General features: G+C 39.9%; 1 protein-coding gene across 4 annotated transcripts in view; it reads left to right on the top strand.

Annotated features, from left to right (window-relative positions):
• Window positions 1-11206: 11206 nt before the first annotated feature.
• The window catches only part of SNX6 (sorting nexin 6), a 90386-nt gene continuing 87812 nt past the window's right edge, over window positions 11207-13780 (top strand). For 3 of the 4 annotated variants that reach the window (XM_066277714.1, XM_066277716.1, XM_066277717.1), the window contains exons 1-2: window positions 11207-11291; window positions 11449-11496. In XM_066277714.1, coding sequence (XP_066133811.1) covers window positions 11286-11291; window positions 11449-11496 — 54 coding nt within the window. In that variant the 5' untranslated portion in view covers window positions 11207-11285. The remainder of the gene's footprint in view (window positions 11292-11448; window positions 11497-13780) is intronic. The other variant, XM_066277715.1, reaches the window with a different exon arrangement.

The following is a 13780-nucleotide window of genomic DNA, read 5'->3' as shown; positions in this document are numbered from 1 at the left end:
GCAACCCGGGCAATACAAGCTAACACTCGCGCCAAACCCAAACAAAGAAAGACAAGCGGAGCGGCCATTTTACCCGGTCTCCTGGTCGGTGCGCAGTTAGTGGAAGAGAGATTTCTTCCTAAGCCGCGGAAGTGGGTGCCCGTGTTGCCCCACGGAGAGGCAGGGTCAGAGGCCTTTCTGTGGGCTGAGGGCAGAGTCTCTGGGCAGCCCCAGCGCCCTGAGAAAGCCACGCACGGGAGGGAGTGGGAACTAATCCCAACGGTGGAGATTTTCCGTGCTGGAGGCTGTTTCACTCAGAGGGAATCGCGGCCGGCCTCATATCCTGGTTTGCGCGCGCAGATAAGGAGAGAGCGATTCCTCCGAGTGCCTCGGCAGTGCGCGCCCGTGTTATCGCACAGAGGGGCAGAGTCAGGGGCCTTTGTGTGGGCCAAAGCGGAATCTCGGGCCGCCCCAGCGCCTTGCAAAAGCCGCACACGGGGACGGAGCGAGACTCAATTCCAACGCTGCAACTTTTCCCTGCGGTTGGGGGTTTCACTCAGAGCGTGAGACTGCTGGCCGGATATCCTGGTTGCAGACAGTGAGTGAGAGTTTCCTCCAAGCGCCCCGGAAGTGGGCGCCCGCTTGTGTTACCGGATAGAGTGGCAGAGCCAGAGGTCTTCGAGTGGGCGGAAAGCCCGCCTGATTATGCTAGCAGCTCTGACTGACTGAGCCTTACCCAGAGCCCTGTGCTGAGTAGAAATAGAGTGGGGAGTTGCCAGCAATTTGAGCCTCTTACTATCCAGGCAGAGGCAGCAGCAACCCCATACCTGGACTATCAGGCTACTAATTGAGGAAGGAAAGACTAGGAGAAAGGCTCCAGGAACACGGACTCTCTCACTGTCGGAGCCTATAAATGCTAATGAGCCTCGACTCCCAACGAGAATAAAGCACAATACATGACATTGCCATAGAGACTTATCAACTGCAAACCTCTACCTGAGCGTGCCAAAGGGGCAGAACCCGGGGTACAGAGTCACCGACCAGGAAGAGGGAGAGAAAAGAAAAAGCAAGAAGATAACCTCTCAAAATCAAGAATAATCTGCAGACTTTATAACCTATCCCATTTTATTATATTTGTTCGTTTGTTTCTCTTATCTTCATTCTTGAGACTTTTTTTTCCTCCTCCAATTTGGCCGATTAACTCTCTACCGGTCTTACTCTCTCCTCTCCTTGAACTACACTACCCATAAGTGTTACATCTCCCATTATCATTTCTCTTCTCTTCCTTTCTCTCTATGAGGGTTGCACTCCAAAACCCTTAACTCTCTCTCCCTCTCTCCTTTCTTTTTTCTTCTTTTAGTGGTTCCCTCTTTTTTTCTCTCTCTCTCTTTCTTTTCTCCCTCTATATTAGTTTCTTCCTTTCTCCTCTACATCTCCTCTCATTCAAACCTCAATAACAAACAAATTATCTTATCTGGGACTCAAACCTATGTTTGTGGCATTTTGGGGGGTTTTTACTTCACCTTTTTAACTCACTAGCAGTGCTCCCATCCCTGGCTCTCCATATTATCTAGTTCTTGTTCCACTAAATACAATAGTAAGTTTTTAATTTGTCCCCCCATTTTTCCATTTTCCTCTTATTCCTCTCATCATAACTCTTAGAAAACCAACACCTAAAAGCAAATCATTTTATTCTTGACCCAAATTTTTTCCTTATTTGCTTTTTGTGGGTCCATACGCTCTTTTTTTTTTCTTTTTTCTTTTTTTTTTTTTTTTCCTTTTTTTTTTTTTTTTTTTCTTTCTCTCTTTTTTGCCCCTTTATTACTTTTCCCCAATTCAGGCCCTCCATCACAGGCATTATTTGTTATAACTCACAGTCCACCACAAGATTTTCTCAAGAAAGAGGGGAGAGGAGAGGAGAGGAAAAAAAGAGGGGGGGAATAATTTCCTTTTTTTTAAAAATTTTTATTTTATTTTATTTTTCTTTATTTCATTATTAATTTTTTTTTAAAAAAAACAACTCTTTTTGATTTGTTATTTTTTTATTTTTTTTTAACTTTTTATTCTTTATTAAATCTCATTAATACTATCAACAAAACCACCCTCAGATGCCATTAAGGAAGAGAAAATCGAATATCATGGATACAAAAGAAAGAGAGGTAACACAGCTAGATGAGGAAAAATCTATGGAGAAAAAATTTAATATATTGGAAACCTTGGAGCTAAATGACAGAGAATTCAAGATAGAAATCCTAAAAATCCTCCGAGATATACAAGAAAACACAGAAAGGCAATATAGGGAGCTCAGAAAACAACTCCATGAACACAAAGAATATATGTCCAAGGAAATTGAAACTATAAAAACAAATCAAACAGAGATGAAAAACTCAATTCACGAGCTGAAAAACGAAGTAACAAGCTTAGCTAATAGAACAGGTCAGATAGAAGAGAGGATTAGTGAAATAGAAGACAAGCAACTTGAGGCACAACAGAGAGAAGAAGAAAGAGACTCAAAAATTAAAAAAAATGAGATAGCCCTACAAGAATTATCTGACTCCATCAAAAAGAATAACATAAGAATAATAGGTATATCACAGGGAGAAGAGAGAGAAAATGGAATGGAGAACATACTTAAACAAATAATTGATGAGAACTTCCCAAGCCTGTGGAAAGAACTAAAGCCTCAAGTTCAAGAAGCAAACAGAACTCCAAGTTTTCTTAACCCCAACAAACCTACTCCAAGGCATATCATAATGAAATTGACACAAACCAACAGCAAAGAAAAAATTCTCAAGGCAGCCAGGGAAAAGAAGAATACAACATATAAAGGAAGGCCCATTAGATTATCATCAGATTTCTCAGCAGAAACTCTACAAGCTAGAAGAGAGTGGACCCCAATATTTAAAGTCCTGAAAGAGAGGAACTTTCAGCCACGAATACTATACCCATCAAAGCTATCCTTCAAATACGAAGGAGAAATAAAAACATTCACAGATACAGAAAAGATGAGGGAATTTATCATCAGAAAACCCCCACTCCAGGAATTACTAAAGGGGGTTCTCCAATCAGATACAAAGAACAAAAAAAAAACAGAGCCACAAGTAAAAGCTCCAAGAAGAACACAATAAAACCAAATTTAAACTGTGACAACAACAAAAAGAAAGAGGGGGAGAAGACGGAGATTAACAGTAGCAAAGGACGATGGAGTGCAAAAGTACTCACAAAATAGTTCGCTACAATGAACAGGGTAGGGACCCTTTTCATTACTCAAAGGTAACCACCATTGAAAAAACCACCACAGAAGCACATGAGATAAAAAAGATAGCAACAGAGGAAAGATGTATGGAATACAACCAAATAAAAACAAAAGATAGAAAAACGAAAGAGAAGGATCAAACAAGACACAAAACTAACAGAAAGCAAGATATAAAATGGCAATAGGGAACTCACAAGTATCAATAATTACACTAAATGTAAATGGATTAAACTCACCAATAAAAAGGCACAGAGTAGCAGAATGGATTAAAAAAGAAAATCCAACTGTATGCTGCCTACAGGAAACTCATCTAAGTAACAAGGATAAAAACAAATTCAAAGTGAAAGGCTGGAAAACAATACTCCAAGCAAATAACATCCAAAAAAAAGCAGGTGTAGCAATACTCATATCGGATAATGCTGACTACAAGACAGGAAAAGTACTTAGAGACAAAAATGGCCATTTCATAATGGCTAAGGGGACACTGAATCAAGAAGACATAACAATTCTTAATATATATGCACCAAACCAAGGAGCACCAAAATATATAAGACAGCTACTTATTGATCTTAAAACAAAAACTGACAAAAATACAATCATACTTGGAGACCTCAATACACCGCTGACGGCTCTAGATCGGTCATCCAAACAGAGAATCAACAAAGACATAGTGGCCTTAAACAAAACACTAGAGCACCTGGATATGATAGACATCTACAGGACATTTCATCCCAAAGTGACTGAGTATACATTTTTCTCCAGTGTACATGGATCATTCTCAAGAATTGACCATATGTTGGGCCACAAAAACAATATCAGCAAATTCAGAAAAATTGAAGTTGTACCAAGCATATTTTCTGATCATAAAGCCTTGAAACTAGAATTCAACTGCAAAAAAGAGGAAAAAAATCCCACAAAAATGTGGAAACTAAACAACATACTTTTAAAAAATGAATGGGTCAAAGAAGAAATAAGTGCAGAGATCAAAAGATATATACAGACTAATGAAAATGACAATACGACATATCAGAATCTATGGGATGCAGCAAAAGCAGTGATAAGAGGGAAGTTCATATCGCTTCAGGTATATATGAACAAACAAGAGAGAGCCCAAGTGAACCACTTAACTTCCCACCTTAAGGAACTAGAAAAAGAAGAACAAAGACAACCCAAAACCAGCCGAAGAAAGGAGATAATAAAAATCAGAGCAGAAATAAATGAATTAGAGAACAAAAAAACTATAGAAAAAATTAATAGAACAAGGAGCTGGTTCTTTGAAAAGATCAACAAAATTGACAAACCCTTGGCAAGACTTACCAAGGAAAAAAGAGAAAGAACTCATATAAACAAAATCCAAAATGAAAGAGGAGAAATCACCACGGACACCGTAGATATACAAAGAATTATTGTAGAATACTATGAAAAACTTTATGCCACTAAATTCAACAACCTAGAAGAAATGGATAAATTCCTAGAACAATACAACCTTCCTAGACTGAGTCAAGAAGAAGCAGAAAGCCTAAACAGACCTATCAGTAGAGAAGAAATAGAAAAAAACATTAAAAACCTCCCCAAAAATAAAAGTCCAGGCCCTGACGGCTATACCAGCGAATTTTATCAAACATTCAAAGAAGACTTGGTTCCTATTCTACTCAAAGTCTTCCAAAAAATTGAAGAAGAAGCAATACTTCCAAACACATTTTATGAGGCCAACATAACCCTCATACCAAAACCAGGCAAGGATGGCACAAAAAAAGAAAACTACAGACCAATATCTCTAATGAATACAGATGCTAAAATACTAAACAAAATACTAGCAAATCGAATACAACAACATATTAAAAAAATAATACATCATGATCAAGTGGGATTCATCCCAGAATCTCAAGGATGGTTCAACATACGTAAAACGGTTAATGTAATACACCATATCAACAAAACAAAGAACAAAAACCACATGATCTTATCAATAGACGCAGAAAAGGCTTTCGATAAAATACAACACAATTTTATGTTTAAGACTCTCAACAAAATGGGTATAGAAGGAAAATATCTCAACATGATAAAGGCCATATATGATAAACCATCAGCTAACATCATATTAAATGGCACTAAACTGAAGGCTTTCCCCCTTAAATCAGGAACAAGACAGGGTTGTCCACTCTCTCCACTCTTATTTAATGTGGTACTAGAGGTTCTAGCCAGAGCAATCAGACAAGACAAAGAAATAAAAGGCATCCATATCGGAAAAGAAGAAGTAAAGGTATCACTTTTTGCAGATGATATGATCCTATACATCGAAAACCCCAAAGAATCCACAAAAAGACTACTAGAAACAATAAGCCAATACAGTAAGGTCACAGGATACAAAATTAACATACAGAAGTCAATAGCCTTTCTATATGCCAACAATGAAACAACTGAGAAGGAACTCAAAAGAATAATCCCCTTCACGATTGCAACAAAAAAAATAAAATACTTAGGAATAAACATAACAAAGAATGTAAAGGACTTATATAATGAAAACTATAAACCATTGTTAAGGGAAATCGAAAAAGATATAATGAGATGGAAGAATATACCTTGTTCTTGGCTAGGAAGAATAAATATAATCAAGATGGCTATATTACCCAAAGCAATATACAAATTTAATGCAATTCCCATCAAAATCCCAATGACATTTTTTAAAGAAATAGAGCAAAAAATCATCAGATTTATATGGAACTATAAAAAACCCCGAATAGCCAAAGCAATCCTAAAGAAAAAGAATGAAGCTGGGGGCATAACAATACCTGACTTCAAACTCTATTATAGGGCCACGACAATCAAAACAGCATGGTATTGGCAGAAAAATAGACACTCAGACCAATGGAACAGAATAGAAAGTCCAGAAATAAAACCACATATATATAGTCAAATAATTTTTGATAAAGGGGCCAACAACACACAATGGAGAAAAGAAAGCCTCTTCAATAAATGGTGCTGGGAAAACTGGAAAGCCACATGCAAAAGAATGAAACTGGACTACAGTCTCTCCCCCTGTACAAAAATTAACTCAAAATGGATCAAAGATCTAAACATAAGACCTGAAACAATTAAGTACATAGAAGAAGACATAGGTACTCAACTCATGGACCTGGGTTTTAAAGAGCATTTTATGAATTTGACTCCAATGGCAAGAGAAGTGAAGGCAAAAATTAATGAATGGGACTACATCAGACTAAGAAGTTTTTGCTCAGCAAGGGAAACTGATAACAAAATAAACAGAAAGCCAACTAAATGGGAAATGATATTTTCAAACAACAGCTCAGATAAGGGCCTAATATCCAAAATATACAAAGAACTCATAAAACTCAACAACAAACAAACAAACAATCCAATAAAAAAATGGGAAGAGGATATGAATAGACACTTCTCCCAGGAAGAAATACAAATGGCCAACAGATATATGAAAAGATGCTCATCTTCTTTAGCTATTAGAGAAATGCAAATCAAAACGGCAATGAGATACCACCTCACACCTGTTCGATTAGCTGTTATTAGCAAGTCAGGTAATAGCAAATGTTGGAGAGGCTGTGGAGAAAAAGGAACCCTCATACACTGTTGGTGGGAATGTAAAGTAGTACAACCATTATGGAAGAAAGTATGGTGGTTCCTCAAAAAACTGAAAATAGAACTACCTTATGACCCAGCAATCCCTCTACTGGGTATATATCCCCAAAACTCAGAAACATTGATACGTAAAGACACATGCAGCCCCATGTTTATTGCAGCATTGTTCACAGTGGCCAGGACATGGAAACAACCAAAAAGCCCATCAATAGATGACTGGATAAAGAAGATGTGGCACATATACACTATGGAATACTACTCAGCCATAAGAAATGATGACATCGGAACATTTACAGCAAAATGGTGGGATCTTGATAACATGATACGAAGCGAAATAAGTAAATCAGAAAAAACCAGGAACTGTATTATTCCATACGTAGGTGGGACATAATAGTGAAACTAAGAGACATTGATAAGAGTGTGGTGGTTACGGGGGGGGAGGGGGGAATGGGAGAGGGATAGGGGGTGGGAGGGGCACAAAGAAAACAAGATAGAAGGTGACAGAGGACAATCTGACTTTGGGTGGTGGGTATGCAACATAATTGAACGACAAGATAACCTGGACTTGTTATCTTTGAATATATGTATCCTGATTTATTGATGTCACCCCATTAAAAAAATAAAATTATAAAAAAAATAAAAATAAAAAAAATAAAATCTCGAGTATACAAAAAAATAGACTTTTTGCTGACCTAACAAAAAATACAGGTATGATTTTGATTCATTCACATTGGATGGGTATTGCTGTGTTGGCTGTTGCCACTTTTTAATTTGACAGTCTAAAGGAAAAGAGGTGAGTGCCCCTGACTAAATAGTCAGGTAGTGCATATTTTGAAAATTCTTGCAGCGCACCAGTTAAAAAATCACTGTTATTCTAGTCTTGATATAATCTTAGTTATCCAGTTTCCTTTAACAGTAGACATGTGATCCAGTATTAGTCTGAAATATAAAGGATTATAGGAGAGAGAGAAGGCTTCTAAGAAAACCTTTTCTGCTTGTGGATGTTGTTATTTCCAGATGTGAAACCCAAACTGCCAGTCATCTTGGATCATGAGGGAAACAGCCTTAGATGAGGTGGTCACTGAAGATGGCAGAGTGCAGAACTGGAACATATCTAGGTCTTTGACAGCACCATTAAGCTACTAATTGTAGCATTCCTAGAGAGACTCCTTATTTCTTGTGAGATAATAGATTTCCTTACTACTCGAGTTTGTTTGAATTGGCATTTTTGTTACTTGCAGCTGAAGGCATCCTAATGATATATAGTACACCCTGGAAAAAATGGAGTTTGGCAATTTTCCTGTAGAGAATTTTTTTGTAGCATAACTCTCAGGAAGAAGAAAGGAAAAATTAGGAGCCAAATGTTGTCTAAAACAGAACAGGGTCTCCTAGAAATTCAGAAAGTATGGAATTGATAAAAATATATTTCGGTTAAATCTTCTTTGATCAGAACATGATAAAAAAATTAAAGTTGTCTTCTTTAATTAAATAACTACAATTTCATATTTTTTGTTTTTCTTTTCGATAAAACGATTTTTTTTTGTTTGACAAAAATGTTCAAGACAAATACAATTTTTGATTTACAAAATTTAAAAGTAACTCACTAATTAGTCTCTAAATTTTTACTCTTTTCTAAATCTTCCTATACATTTGTTTTTGAAGCACACTATTGGGAAACTATTCACAATTAGGATATTTTACTGTCAATTAGCTAAATCTTTGAAGTAATTGGATTGTGATTCAATATAGTTTATGAAATTTATATAGAAGGCCTGACCAGGTGGTGGTGCAGTGGATAGAGTGTCGAACTGGGATGCGGAAGGACCCAGGTTCAAAACCCCGAGGTCGCCAGCTTGAGCGCGGGCTCATCTGGCTTGAGCAAAGAGCTCACCAGCTTGGACCCAAGGTCACTGGCTCCAGCAGGGGGTTACTCGGTCTGCTGAAGGCCCACGGTCAAGGCACATATGAGAAAGCAATCAATGAACAACTAAGAAGTCGCAACGCGCAACGAGAAACTGATGATTGATGCTTCTCATCTCTCTCCATTCCTCTCTGTCTGTCCCTATCTCTGCCTCTGTAAAAAAAAAAAAAAAAAAAAAATTTATATAGAAGTAGGCAATTTTATAGAACTCTATCAAAACAAGATGAAGATTTGATAATTTGGTTAAAAATATTAGAAGAGTGGTTCAGCTTTAATATGTTCTTATTTATTATTTTTATTTTTATTGAATTTATTGGGGTGATATTAATATCCTCTTGATTTATTTTATTAGTAGAAAAATCTGTTATGTGAGCTTATCTTAATATCTTTTTTTTAATATTCCTTAATTTCTATGACTGGCTTTTTTATAGCTGTTAGTATCAGTTATTGACAATTCCTTTTTATCATTCACAAAATATATCTTGAGACCTTTGCTTAGAAAGGAAGGCGCAGGTATTAATGAAAACCTTAATTATTTTGAGTTTGGGTTCTCCTCTCATATGAGTTTTGAGCTACTAATTTTTTTTATTAATATTTAGTGAGAGGAGGGGAGGCAGAGAGACAGACTTCCACATGTACCCTCACCCAGATCCACCCAGCAAGCCCACTAAAGGACATTGCTCCAGGCCCTGGCCGGTTGGCTCGGTGGTGGAGCGTCAGCCTGGCGTGCGGGGGACCCGGGTTCGATTCCCGGCCAGGGCACATAGGAGAGGCGCCCATCTGCTTCTCCACCCCTCCCCCTCTCCTTCCTCTCTGTCTCTCTCTTCCCCTCCCGCAGCTAAGGCTCCATTGGAGCAAAGATGGCCCGGGCGCTGGGGATGGTTCCTTGGCCTCTGCCTCAGGCGCTAGAGTGGCTCTGGTCACAACATAGCGACGTCCAGGATGGGCAGAGCATCGCTCCCTGGTGGGCAGAGCTTTGCCCCTGGTGGACGTGCCAGGTGGATCCCGGTCGGGCGCATACGGGAGTCTGACTGTCTCTCCCCATTTCCAGCTTCAGAAAAATACAAAAAAAGAGAGAGAGAGAGAGAGAGAGAGACTATTGCGCCTTTGCTAGTTATCTCAGTCAATAGAGCATCATCAGCGAAACACCTAGGTTGCAGGTCTGATACCCTGTCAGTGACCAATGAATGCAAAACTAAGTGGAACAACAAATGAATGCTTCTCTCTCTCTTTCTCTAAGATCCCTCAATAAAAGAGAGAAAGAGAGAGAAAGCCTTACCCATGATGGCGCAGTGAATAAAGCATCAACTTGGAATGCTGAGGTTGCCAGTTTAAAACCCTGGTTGATACTTTCCGCTCCTCACTCCCCCCTTTTCTCTATCTCTCTCCTCTTTCTAAAAATCAATAAATAAAATCTTTTAAAGAGAGAGAGAGAGTATTGCAAAGATCCAGAGGAGAGATACTGAGGGTAATTACTGTGGAAGAGCATTCAGGGGAGTAATGGGACCAATTTAAGAAGTAACAGCAGACAATCAATTACAAATGCAAGAGGATTTGGTACTAGATGGTGTGATGTAGGAGAGGCAGGGTTTGAATAGGAATTTGAAACTTCTGGCATTAACATCTAAAGATGCCATTAATTGACTTGACTTGGAGTGGTGAACATACAATGCAATATACAGATGATGTATTATAGAATTCTACACCCAAAAGCGGTATAATTTTATTAACCAATATAACTCCAATAAATTCAATAAAAATTTTTTTTGAAGATGCCATTATTTCAGTGGAAGCACGGGATAGCATGTATGTGGTTGTGTATAAGTAAAATGGTCCAATGTTAAGGAATGATTTTGCCATGTTGTTCAAAGTGCCTTGTGGACGTCCCGGTAGTGCTACACAGCTGGACAGTTAAAGTAGGACTGGGGACATTTCTTGGTATAAAGGAAAGGAATACTCTTGTAATGCTACTAGCTCATTTTTATAGTGCTCAACCATCAGTGCCTAGACTCTCAGGTAGTTATTACCTCGCCAGCAGTAAAAACTTGATTAGAACCCAACTGCTGACTGTGCAAAGGCCCCTTGTTCTCACAACTTCTCCAGCAAAATATTAATTTTGATTAATTATCCTGTGGCACAATACAAAGATTAGATGATTTATTGTGGCTTCCGGAGAGCGTTTGCTTGGGTTTTCGCTGCAGCCCTCAGAGAAAGAGAACTGGACAGCTCCCCGAATGGCCTTAAGCCCTTAAAGCCCCAGGTCAGAGCCCTCCAGCCGCTAGCTACCCCAAGCCAAGTGGGACTTGACCTTCGGGTGCTCTAACTTGGATGGTTCGAGTTTGGGCAAAGGGCCCCGCCTCAACTTCTTCCGGGCTCACGGACTCCGACCCCTGCGCCGGCACGGGGCGGAGCTGCCCCGAGGCCCCGCCCCGCGGCCCCGCCCTGCTCGCTGCCGTCCGCTCTTCGTAGCCCCGCGGTGCGGTGCGCGCCTGCGCTGGATCTCGCCTCGGCGTAGCCATGATGGTGGGTGTAGTCTATCGGCGCTGAGTCCGGGCGCGCGGTGGGGGCGATGGGCGCGGAACAGACGTAGGGGGCCTCATCCGCCAGGCACTAATGTCTCCCTTTGTGTCTCCCTCATTCTGTCCTCTTCCCCCGCGCACCGGCCCCTCCAACCCCGCAGGAAGGCCTGGACGACGGCCCCGACTTCCTCTCGGAGGAGGACCGCGGAGTAAGTTCTAGCCTGCTTCTCGTTGGCGGGACCCTGCCTCCGCCGCGTTGGCCCTGGGGTGTGGTGCGCGGAAGGGTCCCGGGTCGCGCGACACCTCTTCCTTGCTGGCCTCCTTTCCATTTCCTCGCCGCACCGCGCCCCGCCTTCCTGCAGCCCTTCCTCCCTCGGGGACGCTCGGGTCTGATTTCCCGGACCCTGCTGTGCACCTTCCTTTCCCGGGTCGGGGTGCGGGTGGAGAACTGGAAGTTGGAGGCGGACCCTCACCCCTCGCCACTTTAGGGGCTGTGAAAACCCATCCTGACGGCACCCTCAATCTCCCCTTGTGGACCTCTCAAACCCGCTCCCACCCACCCTACTCTTTCTCTAAAACAGATAACAGTACAGGCTTGTTCTAAATTATTCTTTGCAAGGAATATGACAGTCCCCGAATCTTAACTCTTCTCCTACCTGATTTTGCAAAGTGCCTGTAGCCCAACGTACCTTTACTTTGGTTATTAATGTCCAAAAATGTACATATTTTGCAGTTACCTAGTGTTTTGAGGAGAATTGCCTTCCACTAAAAAAGGACCTGCAGGGCCCTGATTTCTCCCTCCCACTCTCCTTCCGTTTGTCTTGGCTGAAGGGTGGTAATCTTTATAGTGCCTTGTACGAGTGAGCACTTGAAAAATATTAATATATGATGATTGCAGCTCAGCAAGGTTCCACAGTTCCCTCACATTATTTTTCCGTTTTGCTTTTACTTATTCATCTTAGGTAATGTGAGAGACACCTCTGTTAGCCGATTTTTGGCAGGTGATAAGAGGTTCTTTTAGGATTTTTTTTTTTTTTTAATAAAAGCTAAGGTAGTATTCACTGATGGCCTTTATAAAGCTTTCAAGTGGTAATATAGAATCAGAGGGTGCTGCATTCTTTTATTTGATAAATGATACACAAAAGCATCATTTAAAACAGCGCAAAAGCATCATATGCATTTTCTGATTATTTCTAAAAATTGTCGTTTTTGGTGAAGTCTAAAACGTATGTGTTAATATCTATATGTATTTTCTGGGATAAGACAATGGAGTTAGATGACCACCTATAACAGTGGTTCTCAACCTGTGGGTCGCGACCCCGGTGGGGTCGCCTAAAGCCATCGGAAAATACATAGTGCATATCAGGTATTTACATTCTGAATCATAACTGTAGCAAAATTACAGTTATGAAGTAGCCACCAAAATTATTTTTTGGTTTGGGGTCACGGCATTAGAAAGGTTGAGAACCACTGACCTATAAGTTATATTTTGGATTTTAAATAGGGGAAGCCAGCAGAGTTCTTTAGTGAAATGAGATGGATTATAGCACAAACTGAGTTTTCTAACTGAATTTTCTAAATATAAAGCATATGGTCTTTTCTTTATTTAGATAACCACCATGTCTTATTTCTGTAGTCTACCAGGAAAAGCAAACAGGATTTGCTCCCTTGCAAAAATCTGACTTAATGTTCAGTGAAAATAGTAATTATTTTACTATTTGTGTTGATGTATTACCCAGTGAATATTTGTGTTCCTGGCTTTATGCCTTTCGTAAGATTTGTTTAAAGAACTGGAATCACTTAAGTAAATAAAGTGTCCAAAAACTTTTTCATGTATTGTATTATAAAATTGAGAGGAGGACAAAAGAACATGCCTGACCAAGAGGTTCTTACAGACTCTTGTAGATTAAAATTTTAATGTAGAAATGGAAAAATATTACTATGAGTTAAAAAGCCATGATGAATATGGATACATGTCCATTTCTTCCTTATTTGTTGCCCATGGAACTGGGTGAATCATAATAGTAGTTACAGTGGGCATTGTGGTAAGCATTGTTTCATTATATTGCCTCATCATCTTTGTGAAGCTTTTATTATTCCCCTTTTACAGATGAGAAATCTGAACCTCAGAGGAAGTAAGTGATCTCAGGTCACATGGCCAGTGTAGGAGTAGGAGAGATGGACTTCAAACCCAAGTTTCTGACATCAGAGCCAGTGCATGTTTCTCAAAGTGGCCTTGAAACACTTGAATCAGAATCAGTCTAGCGTGTTGGAAAAACAAATTTCTGGGTCTGTGCCCTAGTAAGTTAGTCTGTTGAGAGGGGAGAAGGACAGAAAACTACGAGGTAGATTTTGTTCTATACTGAAGTTTGATTACAGCTACACAAAGTTGTCTTGCTATTTCCTCATTTGGGGACTAGAAATATCTGGCCTTTTAAATTTCTTTGTATTGTGCTTCTTCTGATAGAAATAAAGCCATAGTCAGAACTTTTA

The sequence above is a fragment of the Saccopteryx bilineata genome, chromosome 4, assembly GCF_036850765.1.
Source record: "Saccopteryx bilineata isolate mSacBil1 chromosome 4, mSacBil1_pri_phased_curated, whole genome shotgun sequence".
NCBI lineage: Eukaryota > Metazoa > Chordata > Mammalia > Chiroptera > Emballonuridae > Saccopteryx > Saccopteryx bilineata.
This window is presented reverse-complemented; position numbering and strand designations above follow the sequence as displayed.